Raw genomic sequence first — 20,633 nt, 5'->3', positions numbered from 1 at the left:
CTGGGGATGCAGGCAGGGTGCCAGCCTGAGTGTTGCAAAATGGGGAATATGTCAAGATTATCTYAAAGCAAGAAATTCTTTCATATAARATCTCTRTATACTTCCAACACTGACCAGCAACAGAGAAGATCTAACCATTGGAAGAGGCAGCTGCCAGCATCTCTTATCAAGGACATCCTGGAACTTAAAGTGTTTTAAGGACACAGTAAATYGGTGTTGATGTATATCTGTGTATACATTGCTAACTTGGCAAAATACTCCAGGTCCATGTGTTCTATGGCTGAACTATGCTCACTGYGGCACAAAAAGAGACCCTGCCCAGGTGAAGACATGCATAGGAGCCAGCTGCATGGCAAACTTACACGGAAAATCCTGAAGAATCCTAATAGAGGAGCTGTGCTTGGAAACTTACTACCTCTGAATTTCTGTGTATAAACGATGGCATGAAAAGTCTGGTGGYAGTGCTTGATTGGTAATGCTTTGTGGTATTACCACGGAGCGCCCAGACTTAAGCAGCTCTGGAATTAGGCATCCATGTGTCTCTCCAGTAATTCGCTTTTTTGCAATGTAACCGTAACCACTGGCTCGCTGGAGGCCGGGATCGAATCCGACCGCGTGGGGCACCGTGTGGGGCACCCTGAGGGGCACCGTGAGGGGCCCGCCGCAGCACCGCCATCACCGCACACGGACCGCGCTCCCCAGCACTAGCCGCCCCAAATCTCGCGAGAGGCGCCGCGGGGCAGTGGGCGGGTGGGAGGGAGGGAACATGGCGGGGCGGGGGCGCTGAGGCGGCGCTGACGGGGGGCTGGCGGGGCAGCCCGTGATCCCTCCCCGGCGCCGGCGGCTCCTCCTCGGCTCACCTCAGCTCACCCCCTGCATGCCGGCGGTGCCGGGGGCGCTGTGGAGCGGGGCACGGGGCTGCCCGCCATGGCCGAAGCAGGAGCGGGAAGCACCGAGGGCGCCGAGGAGGAGCGGCGGGCGGCGGAAGGTGGGAGCGCGTCCGCCCGAAGGGCGAGCGGGCGGGCGGGCGGTGTGTGCCCCGCGTCCCTCTCTCCTCTCGCGCGTTGCTCCGTGCGTGGGGGGCGTTCATGGGTGCCGAGTGTGGGGTGTGTCTGCCTGTCTGTTTGTCTGTCTGTCTGTCCGTCCGCCCGCTCGCCGTGCCGCCTCGGTGATGTGGCACGGGCGGGTGTTGTTGTGGGGCTGGTGCCCGTGGGTCACCGCCGTCTTTCCGTGAGGGCGCTCGGGACTGGTCCTGTGCCCGGTGCCTCTCCGGGGCCGGTCGGGTTTATGTCTAATTCCCGCTGGGCGCTCCTCGCTGGCTGCTCCCGCTCAGTGGAGTTCAGTGGAGGTATCTGGAGCGCTCACAGGGAAACCACAGATTTACGGAATGGGGTTRGAAGGGATCTCTRGAGATCGTCCAGTCYACCCCACTGCCAAGRCAGGGTCACCTGGAGCAGGTGACACAGGACCGCATCCAGGTGGGTTTGGAATGTCCCCAGRGARGGAGACTCCAGGCCCTCCCTGGGCAGCAGCTCCAGGGCTCTGCCACCCTCAGTGTACAGAAGTTCTTCCTCAAGCTGAGGTGAAACTTCTTGTGTTTTAGTTTGTGGTCAGTGCTTCTTGTCGTGTCACTGGGCAGCAGTGCAAAGAGCCTGGCACCATGCTCTTGGCACCCGCCTGTGTAATGGTCACTCTGTGCTGTGTTGCTGTTACAGATGTGTCACCATGCTGATGTGATGTGCACTAAAAATCTCAGTTTGGTTTTTTTTTTTTTTTTTTTTTTTTTTAACTTAGTATGTAGTTCACTGTGATACACACTTAGCCTTGCATTCCTAAAACTCTAGTATGATTTTTTTTTGTAGGTTAACATAATTTAGTATTTTAGGTATAGTGATTCTGCCTTTTCTCTATGTGTGTGTGTGTGCCCACGCTTTCATGGCACCAAGGTTTGATCTTTCCTTGTTTTTAATCATAAGTTTCTGGTACTAAATCAAGGCTGGTTGTAAACCACCAGCTGCTGCTCGTGTTCCTGCTTGGAAASGAGTATGGTGCTTCCCCTCTCCGAGGAGAAGGGGTGTGGGGACACAGAAATGATCCAGTCCCTCCTAAGCCATCACTGCAGTTCTGTGTAGGTAGCAGCAATTCTTCTAGGTTTAGTAGTTGTTTTCTAAATGTCTCGTGGATTATGTGTGTTTTAATCTATCCGGGGATCCTGTTTGTCTCAAATTCTTGATATATTTATGTCTGTGCTGCTTAATTGTTTAAATATTGTCATAAAATTTTGTGGCAAATAATGTAGCGTTTGAAAATAAAGCGTTTTTGTTGTTTTTTGGTTTTTTTAGTGTTTTTGCAGTCTGCTAAACTGTGCTTAATGCTAAGATTTAGTGTTTCTATCTTGTGCATATACTGTCAGGAAAGGAAATCATCAAAACAAAGAAACCTCCAAATACAGAGACATTTCCATTAACAAATAGATTTGGGAAATCAATAAGCTGTTGTCTTTCATTTTTTATTGTGAGATAAACCCCTCTTCCTGCATTCTTTTGCTACTTATGTTYGTATCTGTTCTTTTAGTGGATTTTTAAAAAACAACTTCTTTCTTTTAAAATAGAAGTATCTCAATCGTTTGTGAATAGGGCCACATTAAAGTTAACTGCTTAATAGTTTTTTTTTTGTTTTGTTTTTTTTTTTTGTTTGTTTGTTTGTTTTTTACTTGGGTATACACCTTTTTGTTGGTACATTTATACATTATGAAAAACAAACTCTAAACTGGACAGTTCACATCCAAGAATCAAGTTCATTGTATGAAGAAATAATTTGGTGGGTGATTTTGGAAGTGAATCATTGTGAACTATTGAAAATTCCTTGTTTGGACAGCTAAAACCATGGAAGTTCTGCAGCTGACTTGATGGGATTCAGCATTTTGCATTCATATGATTCCAAAACTTGCAAGAAGACAACTGCCCACCGTTCCTCTAGGAGCATATAATTGGAGAGGATTTGTGGTTTGTTTTTTGTTTGGAGTTTTTTTTTCAGTAATGAACTATGATATATGAGACTCCCTATTTCTCTCAGTGCTTTCTACCTGGTGTGAACCTAAAAGTGCATGGGAAAGCAGGGCACCCTTTCAAGGGCTTGGGGAGTATCTTTTAATGATCTGCTTCCTGCCTTATTATACTTTCTAATGCAATAATTGCTTTGGCCAAATATTTGGTGTTTGAAATTTGTTAAGTAAATGTGTTATTTAACTGGWAAGTTGTGATTCTTGACTGCTTCTCTTTCAAGTGATGAAAAGAAGTAAAAGTAGAAGCAGAGAGTAATCAGTTTGCTGTGTTATTTTTGATTTAAATGTCTACAATTCAGAGTATTATAATTTGCCTTTTTCATTATGTGATATTAAAGCCAAATTGAACATTTATTCTCTGTATAACGTTGTTCATAAGATGGTTTCATTACTGACTTCTCCATATCYTGTTCCTGCATTAGACATGCATATAAAATTTGGGGAAAGAATAAGCTGCTTTAGTCCATACAGTTCTACTGTTTTCAGAACTTCGCTCCAAAGATGWTTGTTGTCCCAGCTTTCTATGAGTGATATTGTAGGCAGTGATCTTGATGTCAGACGTACTGTAAGTGGTCTGGAAATATTTTTCATGACCTATTTTAAAGGTCTAAAATAAATAAATGCAAAGAAATATTTAATACAATTTTCATCCATGTGTAGAAAATATGGTTCTTAGTATTGTAGGTGTTTAAAATGTGCAAGACCTTAAAGTGATATCTCAGCACCTATAACTTTCTTTCTCATGCAGTACTGTATGTATGTAGGCTATAAGTGTAGTTTTCACATTCTCTAGTGAATATCTTCAACAAGAATTCATTGAAATTTTAGAAAAGTAACTTCATAAAAAAATAAAGCAATTTACATGACACAGAATTATTTGACTCAATGGCCGTTCTGTCAGTGTGCTGTATGTGTAGATAGATGTATCTGTRATTGCTTAGGTCATCAGAAACACAGAAACATGGAATGATTTGGGTTGGAAAGGGCCTTAAAGCCCATCCAGTTTCAACCTCCTGCCATGGGCAGGGACACCTTCCACCAGACCAGGTCCCTCAGAGCCCCATCCAACAGAGCCTTGGACACTGCCAGGGATGGAACAGCCACAGGTTCTCTGGGAAACCTGTGCCAGGGCCTCACCACCTTGACAAGGAATAATTTCTTCTAGTATCCAATCTAATGATCCTCTCTGTCAGTGTGAAGCCATTCCCTCTTGTCCTGTCACTCCAGGCTCTTGTCAAGAGTCTCTCTCCATCTTTCCTGTGGGCTCCCTTCAGACACTGGAAGGAGTGTCACTGGAATGAGGTCAACCCAAAGGCTTCTCTTCTCCAGGCTGAACAATTCCAATTCTTCCAGCCTTTCTTCACAGCAAAGCTGTTCCATGCCTCCATCTCGCATCTTAAAAAGAAACACAAACAAACCAACTCAAAAAAAAAAATACATTGATTGTGACAGAACTTTACAATCTAACTTGACATGTTGAGAAAAGTTTAGAAAACACCTCAGTTTAGCAAATTTAGGTTACTGGTTTGCCCAACTTTGGGATTCGTGTGTGTCAACTGAATCCCATCGTCCCCACTTACTGCTCCCTGACGGGATTTGCAGAGCAGTTTTGGTATAAATGAACTGGATTTCTCTTTGGAAAAAACTAAAGTAGAATTTTTTTTGTGGCGAGGTTAATGCTTCTGTAAGCACACCCCACACACCCACAGAGGGTTCAATCCAGGAGCTTGTTCTGAGACAGCTTTAACACTCATGCATTGTAAGGGCTTTTGGCCCAGTGACCCAGAGTAAYGTGATTTAGTGTCTGCTCCCTGAAGTGCGTTCCTGTTAGAAGCAGGGATTCTGCAGCAGCTGCTTCTCTCTGCTTGGTGCTGTTCTATCATTGATTCTCCCCTGCAGCCTCAGCCCCGCATCTCGGGGAGTGCAATGCAGTGTCATTAACTCCTTTGGCTGGGCTGCACAGCCCTCAGGTGCCACCTCACAGTCACTTCTACCAGAATTTGGAGTTCTTTAAACTTGGCAAAGCTCAAATTCCCAGCTGAAAGGTTTTGTGGATACCAGGAGCATACCTTTGGAAAAGACATGTTTTAATAGTCTGTGGTATCTATGATCATAGAAATCTGAATTCAAAGCAACCTCTTTCTTCTCCTTTCCTTTGGAAGTGTTTCAAAAATAGGAAGCTGGATTAAAAGTTCCTTATTTTTGGAAGGGTTGTGGCGGTGTTAACATATTATTGATTTAGGCAGCTGCAGAGCTKCTACATTTCTCCAAGTCTCACTTATTCCCAGACTATGAGAAGTGTCTCCATAAGCTCTATAAATGTACTTTTTCAGTATTTTATTTCAAGCCCATTTTACTGTAATATCCTGATAGCTGAATTTGGATGTTCTTTTTTAAACTGGCTAAATGAGGGCTGACTGGCAGCTCTTTAAATAAATTAATTTATTAATAATACAGGACTTGTATATTTCTGCTGATTTTTGGAGTGCTAATATGTATCTTGTAGTTAGGCAGAAAAACTGATCTTGCTGGGGATGAGTGGTCTTGAGGTAGTACATAATTAGGGCAATAATTTTGAAAGACAGTCTTAGGCTGGAWCTTGTTGCATGTGATGCAAACAGGTGCTGTCTGTGGCTGTTACGTTTTAAGAATTGCATGATATTTCTGTACTTGGGGTGGGTTTCATCTCACTTCTCTTTAGATGTCTGCAGAGTACATATCCAAGTCTGAGCTAGTTGCTTTGGTCCTTGTGTAATTACTGACTAGAGACAGGCACTCTTGAGCAGTATCTCATCTAACCAACTGTAGGAATCTATTTTAGATTGAGATGAATCACCCTAGAACTGTTTTATTTCATCTAGCCAAATGTAGGAATCTATTTTGGGGAGAGATGAATCACCCTAGAAATGTCTTCTTCCCTCCAAGAGGGACCAGAATGGCTACTTCAAATGTGGACATCATTTTTGGTTCAGATAAATCTCCACTTTTACATCTGGTGGAGTTTGGCCATAAACCTTTTCTAATAAGTTGTGTTTGCTTAGGAATTGAAAACCTTAAAACTGTTGGTGGAGAAAACAGCTCAGGAATGTAGCATGGGATTAAAAAATATTATTGTCAGTAATTGGAAAAATGTGAAGTCTCTCCCAAGCCTTGTTTCTCAATGCATTGCATGGGATTGACACAGAAACTTTGCTGACACAGGAATATGGTTGATTTTGTTTGTCTTTATATCTGCTGCCAAACAGTAATTTCATGCTCCCTTGCAGTTGTTCCTTTCTTTGCCAACCCCATAGGGGCTCTGATTATTATTTCTTTTCCATATAGAAAAACACAAGAATAGAGGATGCTCTTGTGCACTGATGTGATGAGAAATATATATTKATATCCATTATTTGCCCAATTGTGAAATACAGAGTGTTGAACYAATTAGTGTTGAACTAAAAAAAAAATTAGTGTTGAACTAGTAGTTTTATTTCTGATACACTTACTGGAAAYGAGCTATTTTCCATGCCATATTTGTACTGTTTGGATGGTCTTTGCTTTTTCACAGAGAGAATGATTCAAGTGGGGGGGATTCCTGTATTATTCTCATCATTTTACTCTGTCCAAATGTGCATAATATACTTTAAAAATATTTTTGATTTTTAATATCGGTAAGCATATAGGCTTAATACTGAGAGACAGACATAGATCATAATAGACACGTATCTGAGGAACTATTCACTTGCTATTAACATCTGGTTATCAGTATTCCAGGGCATTAGCAATGGAATGAACAGTAATAAAAGTGTTATTTCTCACCTGGAATTTTATTTGGTTTGCAAACCAGACTGCTGTAAATAATACCCTTTAAGGTGGTAAAACAAAACATCTCTCGTTGTCTTAAATTGTTTCTGGTCATTTAAAAATAGGCTRATGACTTTGGTTTTGCAGAAAAATCAACTTGTAATAAAGATTATTCTTTCTGGATATTATTTTCATGAAGCAAGTGTGCTATGAAATTGGGAAATACTTCATTTTGCTTCATGTGTTTTTAGAGATGTTTGGTTTTGATGTCAATGGTATGAAAATGTTCACAGAAAATGGAAGTATAAGAAATTCAGCYAGGTGCTCAAATGGCAGCTAAAAATTCAAGTTTCTCCAATTGTAGAAGCCCACTCTGGATATTGGGATGTGTTCTAGACCATTTCTTTGTGAACCTAAAGATTTTTAAATCCTTTATGCAGCTTGCCTAAAGTGTTATAGCCAGAGAGGGAAAGAAATCTTTCATCACAGTCTACACAAGGTTGGGACACTCCAGTGAGAAAGTGAGCACCTTGGAAAAACCYAGTATTGTAATGCTGGCTGTTACAGAGCCCTCAGAGATAATTTTCAATCACCCTGACTTCTCAAAGCTGCCTTGGCTTTAGGAGCTGTTTCTGCCCACTTCTTGCTCAGTGACTGATAGGTATTAAAAATATTTGCTCTCTTCCCTTAAGCTCTGTCTAATCACTGTTCTACTATGCTTGGTGTTCTGAAGCTTTAAATTTATTTCTCAGTTTTCTTTTGCATTGTTGATGGGGGTTTGGGTTTGGTTTGTGGAGGTATTTTAGAATGTGTGTATAAAAAGAGTGTAAGCTGCAGGCTGAGGATGTCAGGGAGCAATGCAGATTCTTAACCTTGTATTTTTGTCCAAGATCAACCACTTATCTTACTGGTGTTTAGTTGGTCCCAGGGATAGTAGTCAGGATTCAGTTTATCACCTAATAATTGTAGTGTAGAAGTTCTTACTGGTAATATGAACATATTTTATTTTTTCAGTTAAGAATAATGAAAATGGGTGTTGTTAGTGAAGGTAGAAGAGGTAARTGTGCTATTCAGAATTTGTTACTTGGGTGTGAGGAAAAAATATAGTTGTGTTAATAATGCTGAAGACAAATTGGAAAAAAGAGGCATTAGCTTTTGTTCCTTTAAAGGGAAGTGTTCAGAAAGCAGGCTGGCCATCTGTGTGCAGAGCAGTATTTAGGTCAGTGGGTCTGTGCTGTCCTGCTTTGTTCCAGGACGAAGGGATCTGTTGTGCTGAAGGCATTCTTGTCTTGGAACCATGTAGGTTGCTGTTTAGTAAGTACTCTTTTATGAATATTCATCAAGTCTGATTATACTTCAATAGCTTRATCAGTAATTACAGGATGCTGTGACCTGAGTGAATTAAAACTACTCCTTTTAAATAAACAGTTCCTTTGGATTGGTCGGCATTTTTATTTGTTTTGTAATTGTGTTAACAACAGAAATRCAAAACGAGATTATTAGAAAGAGAAAACTCATGATAAAAATATATCAGACATCTAGCATTGTGTCCTGGTAGTATTTATCATGTAATTTCTTTTAATATATTTTTAACATACCTAACGAATATGATATGTATTTGAAATAACTAAATTTTCTTGCTGTTGCAGATGTGCAAAGGTTGTAACTTATTTGTCAAGTATTTATTGATTCTTTCCACCTCTTTTTTTGCAACTTCCTGTGTAACTTAATGAGTTAAAGAGCTTTCTAAAATAAAACAGGGGCTGACTTTGTGTTGTCTGATTTGATAGAGAGAGGATTAGTGGAAGACCAGGCAAGCTGTTGTTCGAGTATTAGCCTATTTTCATTTAACTCTCCAGAGTCATATTCCAACAGCAAATGAAAATCTAGAAGGTCMTTTTTCTGGTGTGAGATGTGTTTACATCTACCAGGAAAAAAATCTGCTTTGGATCATTGTTTTTGCACATTTCTACATTTTTACAGACAGCACAGATGCTAAAAAAAGAGAGAAAGCTCCCAAGAAAGCACGTAGTTTTTCTTCCTGCTGGATTTTCAAAGTACTCCACTTGGTTTTTGCTCCCTGCTGGAAGTCAGAGATKCTCACTTCCTTAAATGACATCTCTTAATCTCTCCTCTGTCCCCACTGGCACATGMAGCCTAAAGGAGTTCCTGCATTTGCTAAACAGAGTCAATTCTGGCTCTTTGCCTAAACATCGGCTGGATGATTCTTTGTGATAGCTATGTTGAGACAGAAAAATRGTCTGATAGTGCTTATGTTCCTTGAGACTGTCCTCCTTTCCCAGTAGGTTGCTAGGATTCTGTTGGCTTGTGACTTCTCTTCTGTCCTTCCCAGAAACAACATCCTCCTTAGGAGGAGACTTGTGAAGAGAACTTGACAAGTTTTTGAGGCTCTTCCAACTTCCATGGAAGATGTTGTGTATAATTGTGGATTTTATGTCAGAAATATGGTTATAGCAAACTTCAATTTTTTGGACATCCGGCTTGATTAAAAAACACAGCTCACTATATATTTTTAATTTTTAATTTAGTTTGAGCCACAGTATTTTGATCTGCTGACAAATGGCGCARCTGGTGATTTTGCAGCAGGATGTCTGAGTTATTGTGGGATTTGAGTGTTGCCTGCAAAGGTTGTGTAGGGGGAGTGTAGCTGTTTTATATTGCCTTGGTGTGTTGGTTGGGTTGGTGAGATTGTTACAGCACTGTGGGAAGGTGCTGTACTCCTTGCTGGACTTGGGTTGTAGCAGTGCAACCTCTGTTTTCTGTGTCAGAGACACAGAAGCCACACACAGACAATTTTTTGTCGCAATGAGGATCAGAATGAATACACAAAGATGCAGCTCTTGCTAGACACTGAGCTTTTATTGTCATTGACAGATAATTTCTCAGTGGATGGAAGCCCGTGTGTTGCTTGTGGAGTGCCCAGCCTCATGAATCCAGTCACTAAGCCTGTCACCACCACTTCTTTCAACACTGCAGTGCCTGACATTCCAAGGAAACGCAAGGGAAGTGATTCTGATAACCAGTAAGTGAATCAGTTCTCTGTGTCTCAACCTAAATTTGAGACATTCTGTTATTTATGCAACATGGTAACTGTTTAATCTTCTTTCCTTTGTTTATTACCGTTAAATTTACAATGTCTTCCAAATGTATTCTTTGACAGCCCCCAATTATTAAAAATAGAAAAAATAATCCTTAAATCCAAGGGATATATGTAGGATTCTTTAGTGCTGTTTCCTGGCCTGAAGTGTCTGGATAATGTGTCTCTAATGCTGAAATTTCAATCCTATCTTTTTCTTTTCTGTTTTTTTCTCCTTCTTTGCCTACTAGTAAGGGCAAGTTATTAAGTTGCTAGAATTATCCCAAGTGCATATTGGAATATTACCTTCAAGCCTGAAATAAGATTATTTGTTGTTTCAGTGACCAGAGCAGCCATTTCCTTAGATGTGGAGACAGACCCATGACCTAAAAATGGGGACTGTCCTCTTGTAGAGCTCAGCCTTTTTAAGTGGGTCATATTTGACTGCTGARGTGGCTCTGTCAACTGTTTTATCCTGATTTATAACTGCTAAACAGATGCCAGTCAACCAAAAAAAGGGATCTGTTCCAAGCTGTGTAAATCAGGCAGAAGYAGGGGACGCAATGTGCAGATGTAATGCACTACAAATATCTCCAAACTAGTGTGGAAAATACATGTTTAAAAAGGTGAAGGTAGGAGATTTACATTTATTAGTAATTATTAAAGCAATTCTATTTAATCACTGCTTCTTCCATATGTAGTTCATTGATCTACAGAGTGTATCTGGACATGTTGATATAAGTGATCTTGGAGATTCGAGTATATCATGTGGATAACTGAAAACTCCAACAATACATTAGTTTCTGGGAAAAAAGTCTCCATTCTTTTTAAGTAGMGCTTGTTGATTTTAACCTTTTCAGTAAAAGTGTTGGTTCATTAGTAGTGTTTCCCTGAAGTTTAGATATCTGATAAAAATATTTCATGTCCAAGTCGAAAAACTAATTGAAAAACTATTGGCTTATAAGAAGCAGTAATTAGGTTCTAAGACTAATGGTCTTCTGAAAATAACCAATCAGCTGGGTTTTCCTGTAAAATTTTTCTGCAACTTTGTTTCATTGTGTCTATCAAGTTACCTTCTTGTGCCTCAAGCTCCATTTTTCTTACTTTGTGACCTGTTTCTGCAGGGATACAGTTGAAGTTGATGGTGATCCTCAGAAAAGGTACTTTTTTATGAATGAATCCATTTCTGTTTTGAGTTCTGTGAACATGTCACACTTTGCTGTTTAGCTAGATGAGCTATGTGGTTACTTGAGTGTTTCATCCAACGGCAGGTCTGTGTAAGCACAAGGTGATAAAGATCCAGCTAAGGAACAGGATGGACAGGTCCATCCAATGTTAAGGGTTTCWGATAGTTCTTTCTAAAATGATGCTCTGCTTTCAGCTTTACCAAACTTGTTAGTATTGAAGTTTAGAATGAGAGTAAATGAAAAGTTAAATAAGAAGACTTAGSAGTCAAAGGAAGACTCATATTCTTCCAGGACTGGTGACTGTAAACATTTTTGTTTGTTTCTTTTAACTATTTAAAGTGTTTTTTTTTAAATTAGAACTATTTTAACTATGTCAAAATAATGCTATTACAAGGTGACTGTGCAGCATAAGCAAACCCTTTGTGGAATATATGTGCCAGGATGTTTTTTTTACATTCTCTTCTTCTGTATCTGGGTACCTTKGTTTGTAAGCAGCCGTGCAGTGTTTTTATAAAACAGACTATTCCACTTGTAAGGGACTTAAAATAATCATCCAGTCCTACGGCCTGAGCACTTCAGAGCTGACCAAAGGTTAAGGCACATTGTAAAGGGCATTGTCCAAATGCCTCTTAAACACAGACAGGCCGAGGGCTTTGACCACCCCTCTAAGAAGCCTTTTCCAGTGTTTCCTCACCCTCTTGGTAAAGAAAGGCTTTCTAATGTTGCATGTAAACCTCCCCTGCACAGCTTTGTACTCATTCCCACGTGTCCTATCCTTGGATGCTGGGGGAGAGCACCTCCCTCTGCACTTCCCCTCCTCAGGAAGCTGCCGAGAGCAAGGAGGAGGCCTCAGCCTCCTTTTCCCCAAACTAGACAAACCATGAGTCTTTGGCCATGTCCCATCACACATTCCTTCTGTCCCTTTCACCAGCTTTGTTGCCTTCCTCTGYGTTCAGAAACCTTCACATCTTCGYCAAACACTTTCTAATATTTTTGGGCCCAAAAGTGCATGCMGTRTTAAAGGTGAAGGCACACCAATGCTGAGCACAGCAGYRTAATCACTTCTTTGTGATGTTTTGATGAGCCCAGATTGTGGTTTGCCCTCTGACTGCCTTAAGTTGGGCCTGCTGTCAGCCAGCACACCCATAGGTCCCTTTTTGCAGGGGAGTCACTGTTTGGTACAAAGGTAGTGTAAAAACCTCTCTTTGGGGTTAAAGTTGTTTCTTTGCAGATTTTTYCCATGGTACTCATGATAGAAAGTGTGACTAAAAATTCTCCTTTTCTGCTTTTAAAAMATTTACTTCAATTTTAGAAGAAATGGGGAAATGTATTTAATAAATCAATTGAGAAACWAGAGGAAAAATTGGTATTCTTTAATTTTTTTCTGATTAATACCCATTCTRTCCTTTCTAGTACCAATCAAATATACCCACATTATAGCCACACAGTGGAATTTCACCYTCTGTTCATGTAGTCAAGGTAGTTTTAATTTAGCTGTTCATATCAGTAACACCACAGCTGTTGGGACAGAGGCTATAAAAATCCATTGAAGGCTGGGACTGATTGCTTGAGCAGCAAATTTGTGCTAGATTTTTTCCCAAAGTGGAGCTCCTGAGGGAGAAGGAAAATTAATTAATAGGGCACATGCTGCATTGCAGCTGGTCTGGCTCCTTCTTACCTGTTCTCTTATGGTCAGAGAGTGTAAATTCAGTTGGAATTCACAGTATATTGATATTTCTTCTAAGTTTCTSTTAAAACAAAAGGAAAATATTAGTTATCGCTAGCTCATCTAAATCTGAAAACATTTCARTGAATAAAAGTCTTTGGGTGTTGTAAGCCAAACCTCCTCCTGYGTTTGGGTTTATCAGACTGTCTAGAAGATTGCTGGGTTCCAGTGAAATCCCACATTTTGAACTGTGTGCTAATTTGGCTCTGGCTGCTGGATCCTCGCTGGGGTCACTGCTCAGTTATAGGTGCAAGCAGCTTTTGGCATCTTYCCTGAAGTTGTAATCTCCAGGATCCTCCAGCTTCTATTTCCTTGTGGGAGACAGGTGCTGCCTGCTTGGCCTCTCTCCTCTTCATCCTCATGGCCATGCTCTGGAATTCTTTGCAAGGAGTGGTGAACATTGCAGTGCTCGTAGGGAAAGGAGAGCTCGTTGCCCTTGTTTGAATCATCCTTTACAGTTTCCTGTTGCAGAGAGTTTATTGTGCTACAGACACTTAGGACTGTGTTTCGTTTACAGTTTTATTACTTTATGACTTACCAGTCATTGCTGTAGGGTATGGGAAATAGCTTCTTTTTTAATGTAATTTAGGATTGCTTATTTTGTAATTTGACAATAAGATATTAGAAATAAAAACATAATTAGATAATCTCTCCTGTAAGGTTTTAAACAAAAAAAAAATCAAGCCTACTCTTAAGTTACTTGAATGTTTCAATAATGTTAATGTCTTCAGAACAAAAAAAGCCCCATAATTATGAAATATCCCTTTAATATGTTCACAGAACTGTGAATATTGCAAATTGTGCTTTGTTCTCTTTCTGCTATGCATCACTTGCTAGATTAGATTTGGTTTAGGGATTTTGTGGGTTTGCTTTCTCTGGAGCCGTAGTAAATTTGTAGCATTTTCTATCTTCTGGAATTGTGGGAGGCAAAAAGTGCCTAGTATTAAATGTGCAATGTAAAACTCTGTATCTTGTTTTTCCTAGGAGTGAAGATGAAGAACATGTTAAAGTAAAAGATTTCAGGTACTAATTTACARCAGAAATACTTTTTGCTAGTGAATACTGTTGTTCACAGTAGTAAAATATGAGTTTGTGGGTAACATTCATGAAAATGATCAAATATTTAACAGGAAGCTTTTCCTTTTCGTTGTTAAATGTGTAGGAATTTTTAGAGCCCCTTTGAGGATTTTATGTGCTGCTAATTTTAATAAAAGCTGCTGCAGAATATCTCAGAGGGTTTAGCAAAAACACAAGGTTAAAATTTTTAAGGTGAGAATTAAATGCAGTACACTCAAGTCATGTATAAGGAGCTGAGCCTTCATTTGTACTAATTTGAGAATTGTTTATTTCTAGATTTGTATGCCTCTGGAGGTATTTAAAATTTTTTCGACATGGAAATTGATTTGGCTGAAGTATGACAAAGATTTCTTGTTCTGGAAGAAGCTTTTGTTTAGGGAAATCTCTTTGAAAGAGATTTGAAATGCTAGGTAACTGAATGCAGCCACAGTTCAGCCAAACAAATATTTTAAACTACAGACAAGTCACATAGTCAACTAGAGCTGTGCTAGAAAGTCAATTTAAAAATAAGTCTTTCATTTTTCATGAGAGCAGAGATGTCARACCAGAAATATATAATGCACTCAGCATGCTGTCAGAAGTATTATTTATATAGTATGCTAGCTAGTAATTATGAAATGTTCTTGTAATTGAAACAAAATTAAAGAAACTAAAATGTTCCAAGATATATTTACAGTTTAACTTCAAAATTAATTTTTCTTCGTGGAGTATCCTGGCTTGCTATATAAGATTGTTTTATATATTGCTTTAATAACTTTTAAATGCTATGCTTAATTTTATTCCTTACTTTTTGGTGCATTAGTTGGAGGGAAAAAGAATCTGTACAAGGGTCTCTARAGGTTTGCTTATCAGTATCTCCTGCCAGTGTTTCTTGACTCAAGCTTTTTGTGAACTTGCTTTTCTCCTTTCCTCTTTGTGGCTGGGGCAAGTAACAGAAGGTTTTTTGAATCAGCCAGTCATCACCTGAATTTCTGCACCCACCAGTTCAGTTTTTTATAACTCCTCATTGACCCTTAGAGATGTGGACGGTTGTTCTCTTTCCTGGAATACTTCTATCTGTCTTCCTAAGGTTCACAGTTCAAGGAGCGTATASAGGATATTACTTGATTGTTCCTACCTGACATAAAGGAAGAGTTGGGTGAACCCACAGACATGAACATAACTCATAAAATCAAATCTAAAAAAGGGCTTTAGAGAGAGAAGAGCTGAATGCTTGGCAGAATGACCCAGAATTAGCTGTGGGGTGAAGGCTTTTTTTTTTTTTTTWAATAATAAAAATAGTAGACMWCTAGMTCTTTAGAAGTGCACTTTGTTCTTTCTCAACAGGCCAGGAGTAGTTAATTTTATTTCCTTTAATAGCTTCTGTTGCAGTATGCCTATGAGGAAAAGTTTTGGAGATTAACCAAAACTTATTCCTCATTTTGCATAGCTATACTACTGTGYCTGGTCTCAACCAGAAAGGAATATCATCTGTGTTTTAATTGAGTAGCTGGCTTGTCTTCTGGGTAAGGAGGGAAGAGAGTGAATTAAACTTTCCTTATCTGTTAGAGAATGTTAGAGGGGAGGAGATGGGCTGAAAAGCTGACATACTGCACTAGAAAGAAGTAAAGAAAAGGTGACCTGAGCTATAAATATACTTGTGAGGTGCAGTCATGTGTCCTAGAAGGAGTTTTCTGATGAWTACTGGCCAAGAAGAGAAGTTCTTTCTGTGGCTGAGTTCTTGACAAGGCTTACCAAGAGACAAAACCTGAGACAGCCCAAAGACTGAAAGCCTTTGTACCATCTTGTCAGGAAAAGGAWAGCTTTCTGAGATACTTCTGGTAAATTACATGAGGCACAGCTTTTTTTTTTCAGTTTCCACTACATCTCTTAAAAGCGCATGTAAAAGTAATGTTTATTGCTGTGGGGTTTTTTAAAAGGCAGCAGAATGAATGCCCCATCTTAGTTACACAGGCCAGGCAGAGGTAGGAGCAGGGTGCAGAAATATCTTTCAGTGATTCCCAGTGACATCAAGAATTTTCTGGGATACACAGAGGTGTCCAAGTCATCACTTGCATGGCAAAGATCACGAGAATAGTTTGACTTTTATAAGACCTCATAATTTCTTGTTTCTACCACATAGAATCCAATTGTTGCTTGAAATATCTTTTCTCCTCAGTATTTCACATTGTTATTGTGACCATTTCATCTTTGTTGAAGTGAATCAAATTCAATTGTCTAATACAAGTAGCGTATAAAAAACTGTTTCAGTGCAGTACTATTTGTGATAGTTCCATTCCCAAAATTGAATTGATTAATATTATGGAGAAATCATGTGTTCTGCATCTTTCTTAAAAAATATTTTTTTCTTCTTAGAGAGGCTCACAGTCAAACAGAGAAAAGAAGAAGAGACAAAATGAATAATTTGATAGAGGAGTTGTCTGCCATGATACCACAGTGTAATCCCATGGCCCGAAAGCTGGACAAACTCACAGTGCTACGGATGGCTGTGCAGCACCTAAAGTCTTTAAAAGGTGAGTTTAGGAATTCTCATCCTGTAAATCCTTGTTCAAATGGGAGTTATACCGTGTATCTTGGATGTTAAATAAATTATCAGTATTTTATTTTACATTTCCTTGCTGTATTTAGCTCCAAGTCTGCTCCTCATTTAAATGTACATATCTATAGCTGTCAGAAACTTAATTCTTAATTTTTGCTTAATATAACAGAAAAAAAGCCACCCTTCAGTGACTGGTATTTCCTGTCTGCTAAGGGTATACCTTGCTGTTGTGTCACTCCTGGATTCTTTTAAAAAAGTACAGGAGTCAAAAGGAATGTTACAAGACAAAACACACTTCGACAAAATGGTCGCTGAGTTTGGTGACATTAAAGCCTTAAAAATCCTCACACGTTTGAGAATACCAAGAAATAGAGTTAGAAACTTCTGATAGCCTCTGTCAGCTAGCAAAGTAATCATGGATCTTTGGGAATGGTTTAGTGGGGGGATCAACCCAGGAAATACTCTTTCCCCTTCTTTTGCTGTTGCTAGGTTTTGGGATTTTTTTTCCCTCTCCTAATAAAATATACCCAAATACAAGTTGCATATTGCATAGTCTRTCATCTGCACACAGTATTTGGGGGTTTTGGCACCACTGTTCCAGAATAATAATTTGGTCAACTGCGAGCAAAGATCAAAGACCCTTTGGATTGCAAAACCCACTGATTATAAATAAAGAAGTTAGTTTTGAGTCAAAGAAGTGTAGAAAATAAATTACATCGCTCCCTTGACAGTAACAGAACCATGGAGTGGCTCGTGTGTAAAGGGTTTTGTGGGTTTTCTAAAGGACCAAGCAAACTGAGAGTTTTGCATGAAAAAAAAACATGATAAACCAGCAGGGCAGTAACTGCACTTACAGTTTAAACAAGCATTTACAGGAAATCTTTAGCTCAAGTATTTGTATTTTAACAATCAGGTGTGAAAACTGCACTTTAYCCGGCACAGTTGTATTTACCTTCAAAACAAATGGTTTAAGAGAATACAAGATACTTTGTGGAGTTTTAGTGAAAGATGAAATTGGCTGAAATGTTCAAGTGCTACTTTCCTCAAAAATGTAGCAAGAAAAAATTATAAAAATGTAATGGATAAAAATGTAATGGATAAAAATGTAATGGACAATTAGAGTACTTGCCATGGGTGCTAGAACAGTACATTCAGTGAGTCAGTCTCACTATATTTAGTGAGACATTTGATTTAACTACAATAGTCTGGGTTTTTGAGGTTGGCTATAGAGTACTAATGAAGTATTATTAATGCCAGAAGACAATTGATAATATTGGAATTATGCAGTTTCAACAAAGATAATTACTGAAGGGTTCTGAAATAGACCTGTGAAATGTTTTGGGAAATTCAGTTCTCATAATACCATTTCTCTAGCAATGCATTAGTGATATCTGAACAGAAGTTTCCTTGGTTTTTGTTAAGCAAAGGACAAGGAAAACAAAGGTTATGTGTCTGTGTTCATTACCAGTRTATGTTTGAGGTTTTTTAAAATTTTATTTTTAGAATTTCTAGAACTTGAAATTATTTTTTTTATTCAGCTGTTGAGGTCACAGAGAAAAAATCTGAAATACATAACAAGTATAACTCTGCTAAAAATAAACTAAAAATGTAACTTTTGATCTCTACGAATAATCCATTTTCCAGGTTCCAGTAGCTCCTACACAGAAGTCCGGTATAAACCTTCATTTTTGAAGGATGATGAACTCCGACAGTTAATCCTTAGGGTAAGTGGAAGGTAACTCTCAGATAAATCATATTCATGTTAAAGTTTGAGTTTTTAGTAGGACAGTGCTTTTTCTCCCATCTTTTCCTCCAGGCAAGTGTTTTGTTGTACTGGTTTATAAACTGTGTGCACCACCCAGGCTTTTAATGAAGATGTGCAGAGGTGTTTGGGAGCGTGGCAAGATGCAGCCCTGGAAAGGACAATAGATCTGTGTACAGTCTGCCTGTTTAATACATCCAATATTGAAGTCTGTATGCAAGTCTAGAAAATGCTTTCAATTATGCAGAAATGTCCTTGCACTTGTTGGCTCTCCTTCATGTGCATTTTTAAAGATGTACTTTGAAAAAGGTGCAGAAAATACCTAGAATCAAATCTTTCCTTTTGTTTGCACACTTCATCATAAACCCACACACTTCATTCACAGCTAGGTTTTTTTTTTCCTTCGCTGCAATAATGCTTTGCCAAGATCTGTAAATGAGTCCCAAGAGAAGCTGTTTTGCAGCTGGACTTTTGCCAAAGCTGTGTTTGAGAAAGTTWAGCTGTGTGTAGTTGAAGACCTGATTTGGTCCTTGCATTCTTAAATTGCTTTTTYATGGAATCTCAGAATGGTCTGGGTTGGAAGGGACCCTAAAATTAATCTCCTTCCAACCCCCTGCCATGGGCAGGGACACATTCCACTATCCCAGGCTRCCCCAGTCCAGCCTGGCCTTGGACACTTCCAGAGATGGGGCAGCCACAGCTTCTCTGGGTAATCTATGCCAAGGCCTCACCTCCTTGACAGGAAAGAATTTTTTCYTGATACCTAATCCAAACATTCTCTCTGTCAGTGTGAAGCCATTCCCTTTGTCCTGCCACTACATGCTTTTGTAAAAATTCCCTCTCCAGCTTTCTTGTATTCAATTTTAAAAATCAGATTTARAAGTGTGCTTTCTTGTAGTAATTAATATTCATTRTTCATTTTAATTAAAGACAGTATCTTTATATTTTCAGGCTGCGGATGGATTCCTATTTGTGGTTGGATGCAACAGAGGAAAAATTCTGTTTGTCTCCGAATCAGTTTGCAAAATACTTAATTATGATCAGGTGGTTATGGTTGTTTCTTGTTTGCTGTTACCTTGTATTTTCTTAGAAATTTTAAAACTTWTACATGCTATTTTGTATTACATCAAACCAGTCCTTGCATATAATTTCTTGGAATTTTGTTGATTTAACCTTATTCAGAGTAAGGCTAAATATCCTGTAAGAAAATATGTGCAAGTACAGTCAGTGTTCCCAACCTGGATAACAGCACCAGATTTCTGCTGATCATCCTTAAGAAAACTGGCAGTCTGAGAGGAAGGGATAATTTGAAGTTGTMCTAATTTCTGTGTGCAAGAGATTTCTTTCACATGGTGAAGTGATTTTTGGGGGAATTTTTAGGCCAAGGAAAATTGGCAGTTCAGCAGCAGAAGCTAATTAAAGCTTTCTTTGGTCATGCCTTTATGCTCGGGTGCACCACATAACACATCATCTGCAATAACTATCCAAGTGTGTACCCTTAACCTGAAAGAAACTGAATGGGAGCCAGCTCAGTCTGTAGAATAAGGGAAATAAGAAAAATATAAGTACCTACCATTAACTGATGTTTAGTGTCATGGGCAATTACCACAAATAGTCAAGGGATGATAATTTTTTTCTGTACCAATGACTTCTGTTGCACAAACAGAGGCTAAAATAGTTAGTGCTGCCATCTGTCTACTTTTGTAACTTTGAAACCATTTGTGCCATCTTCATTTTCTTTATAAATGTACAGATAACCAATCTGGACTCTTTCATAGATTTATTTTTATCTTTTTTTTTTAAAGAAGTGCAAAACTATATTTTTTAATTAAAGTGAAATGAATCATCCTAGGGGAATAAGCATAAAGCAGATTTTTTTTTTTAAACTTCTCCACTGATTTTACTCGAGAACTAAAAGTGCTTTTCTGGAATCATTCACATTAGACATCCCTACTTCCAGATCCTGAAGATCTCCTCTATTCCAGACAAGGAGATTCAGGGGGTGTGACTGACTTAGCCCATGGATTTATTAGCTTATTTGGGAATTGTTCTAGGTTCTAAATCCTACGCTGCAGCTTAATCTTGTTTTTTAGACCTGTATATTTTGGCAAGGCTGCTGTTAGCCTTTCTCAGCAGCACTCAGCATTTTCCCTTTGCATTAAGATTAGATGGGTCTGGGCAAAGAGGCAAGAGGCTGGGTGTTTATCCTGAGTTTGAGTCTAGAGTAGTGCTTGTCAACACAGCTCTTTTCTATCCTTTGATTTGTCTGCTGTGCTGAAGGTAAGCAGTGGAAAATGCAAACCAGTCCACTTTAGTGACAATTCCTTCCTATTCCAGAGGAAAGCAGTGCAGCAGGTCAGTTACTTRAGATAATCAGAGTGAACAGGTTGAATGC

At 39.1% G+C, this 20,633-nt stretch overlaps 1 protein-coding gene across 6 annotated transcripts in view; it reads left to right on the top strand.

Moving 5' to 3' along the window:
• Positions 1 to 806: 806 nt before the first annotated feature.
• BMAL2 (basic helix-loop-helix ARNT like 2) overlaps positions 807 to 20,633 on the top strand; it is a 31,941-nt gene continuing 12,114 nt past the window's right edge. Inside the window, exons 1-7 of one of the 6 annotated variants that reach the window (XM_057370500.1) lie at positions 807 to 988; positions 9,746 to 9,893; positions 11,072 to 11,107; positions 13,845 to 13,883; positions 16,293 to 16,450; positions 18,121 to 18,200; positions 19,190 to 19,282. In XM_057370500.1, the coding sequence (XP_057226483.1) occupies positions 928 to 988; positions 9,746 to 9,893; positions 11,072 to 11,107; positions 13,845 to 13,883; positions 16,293 to 16,450; positions 18,121 to 18,200; positions 19,190 to 19,282 (615 nt within the window). In that variant the 5' untranslated portion in view covers positions 807 to 927. Of the gene's footprint in view, positions 989 to 1,268; positions 1,479 to 9,745; positions 9,894 to 11,071; positions 11,108 to 13,844; positions 13,884 to 16,292; positions 16,451 to 18,120; positions 18,201 to 19,189; positions 19,283 to 20,633 lie in introns of those variants that run through there. The other 5 variants (XM_057370499.1, XM_057370498.1, XM_057370502.1 and 2 more) reach the window with 5 other exon arrangements.

This window comes from Malurus melanocephalus, unplaced genomic scaffold, assembly GCF_030028575.1.
Source record: "Malurus melanocephalus ecotype Western Australia unplaced genomic scaffold, MMel_1.1 scaffold_128, whole genome shotgun sequence".
In the NCBI taxonomy this organism is placed as follows: Eukaryota; Metazoa; Chordata; class Aves; order Passeriformes; family Maluridae; genus Malurus; species Malurus melanocephalus.
This window is presented reverse-complemented; position numbering and strand designations above follow the sequence as displayed.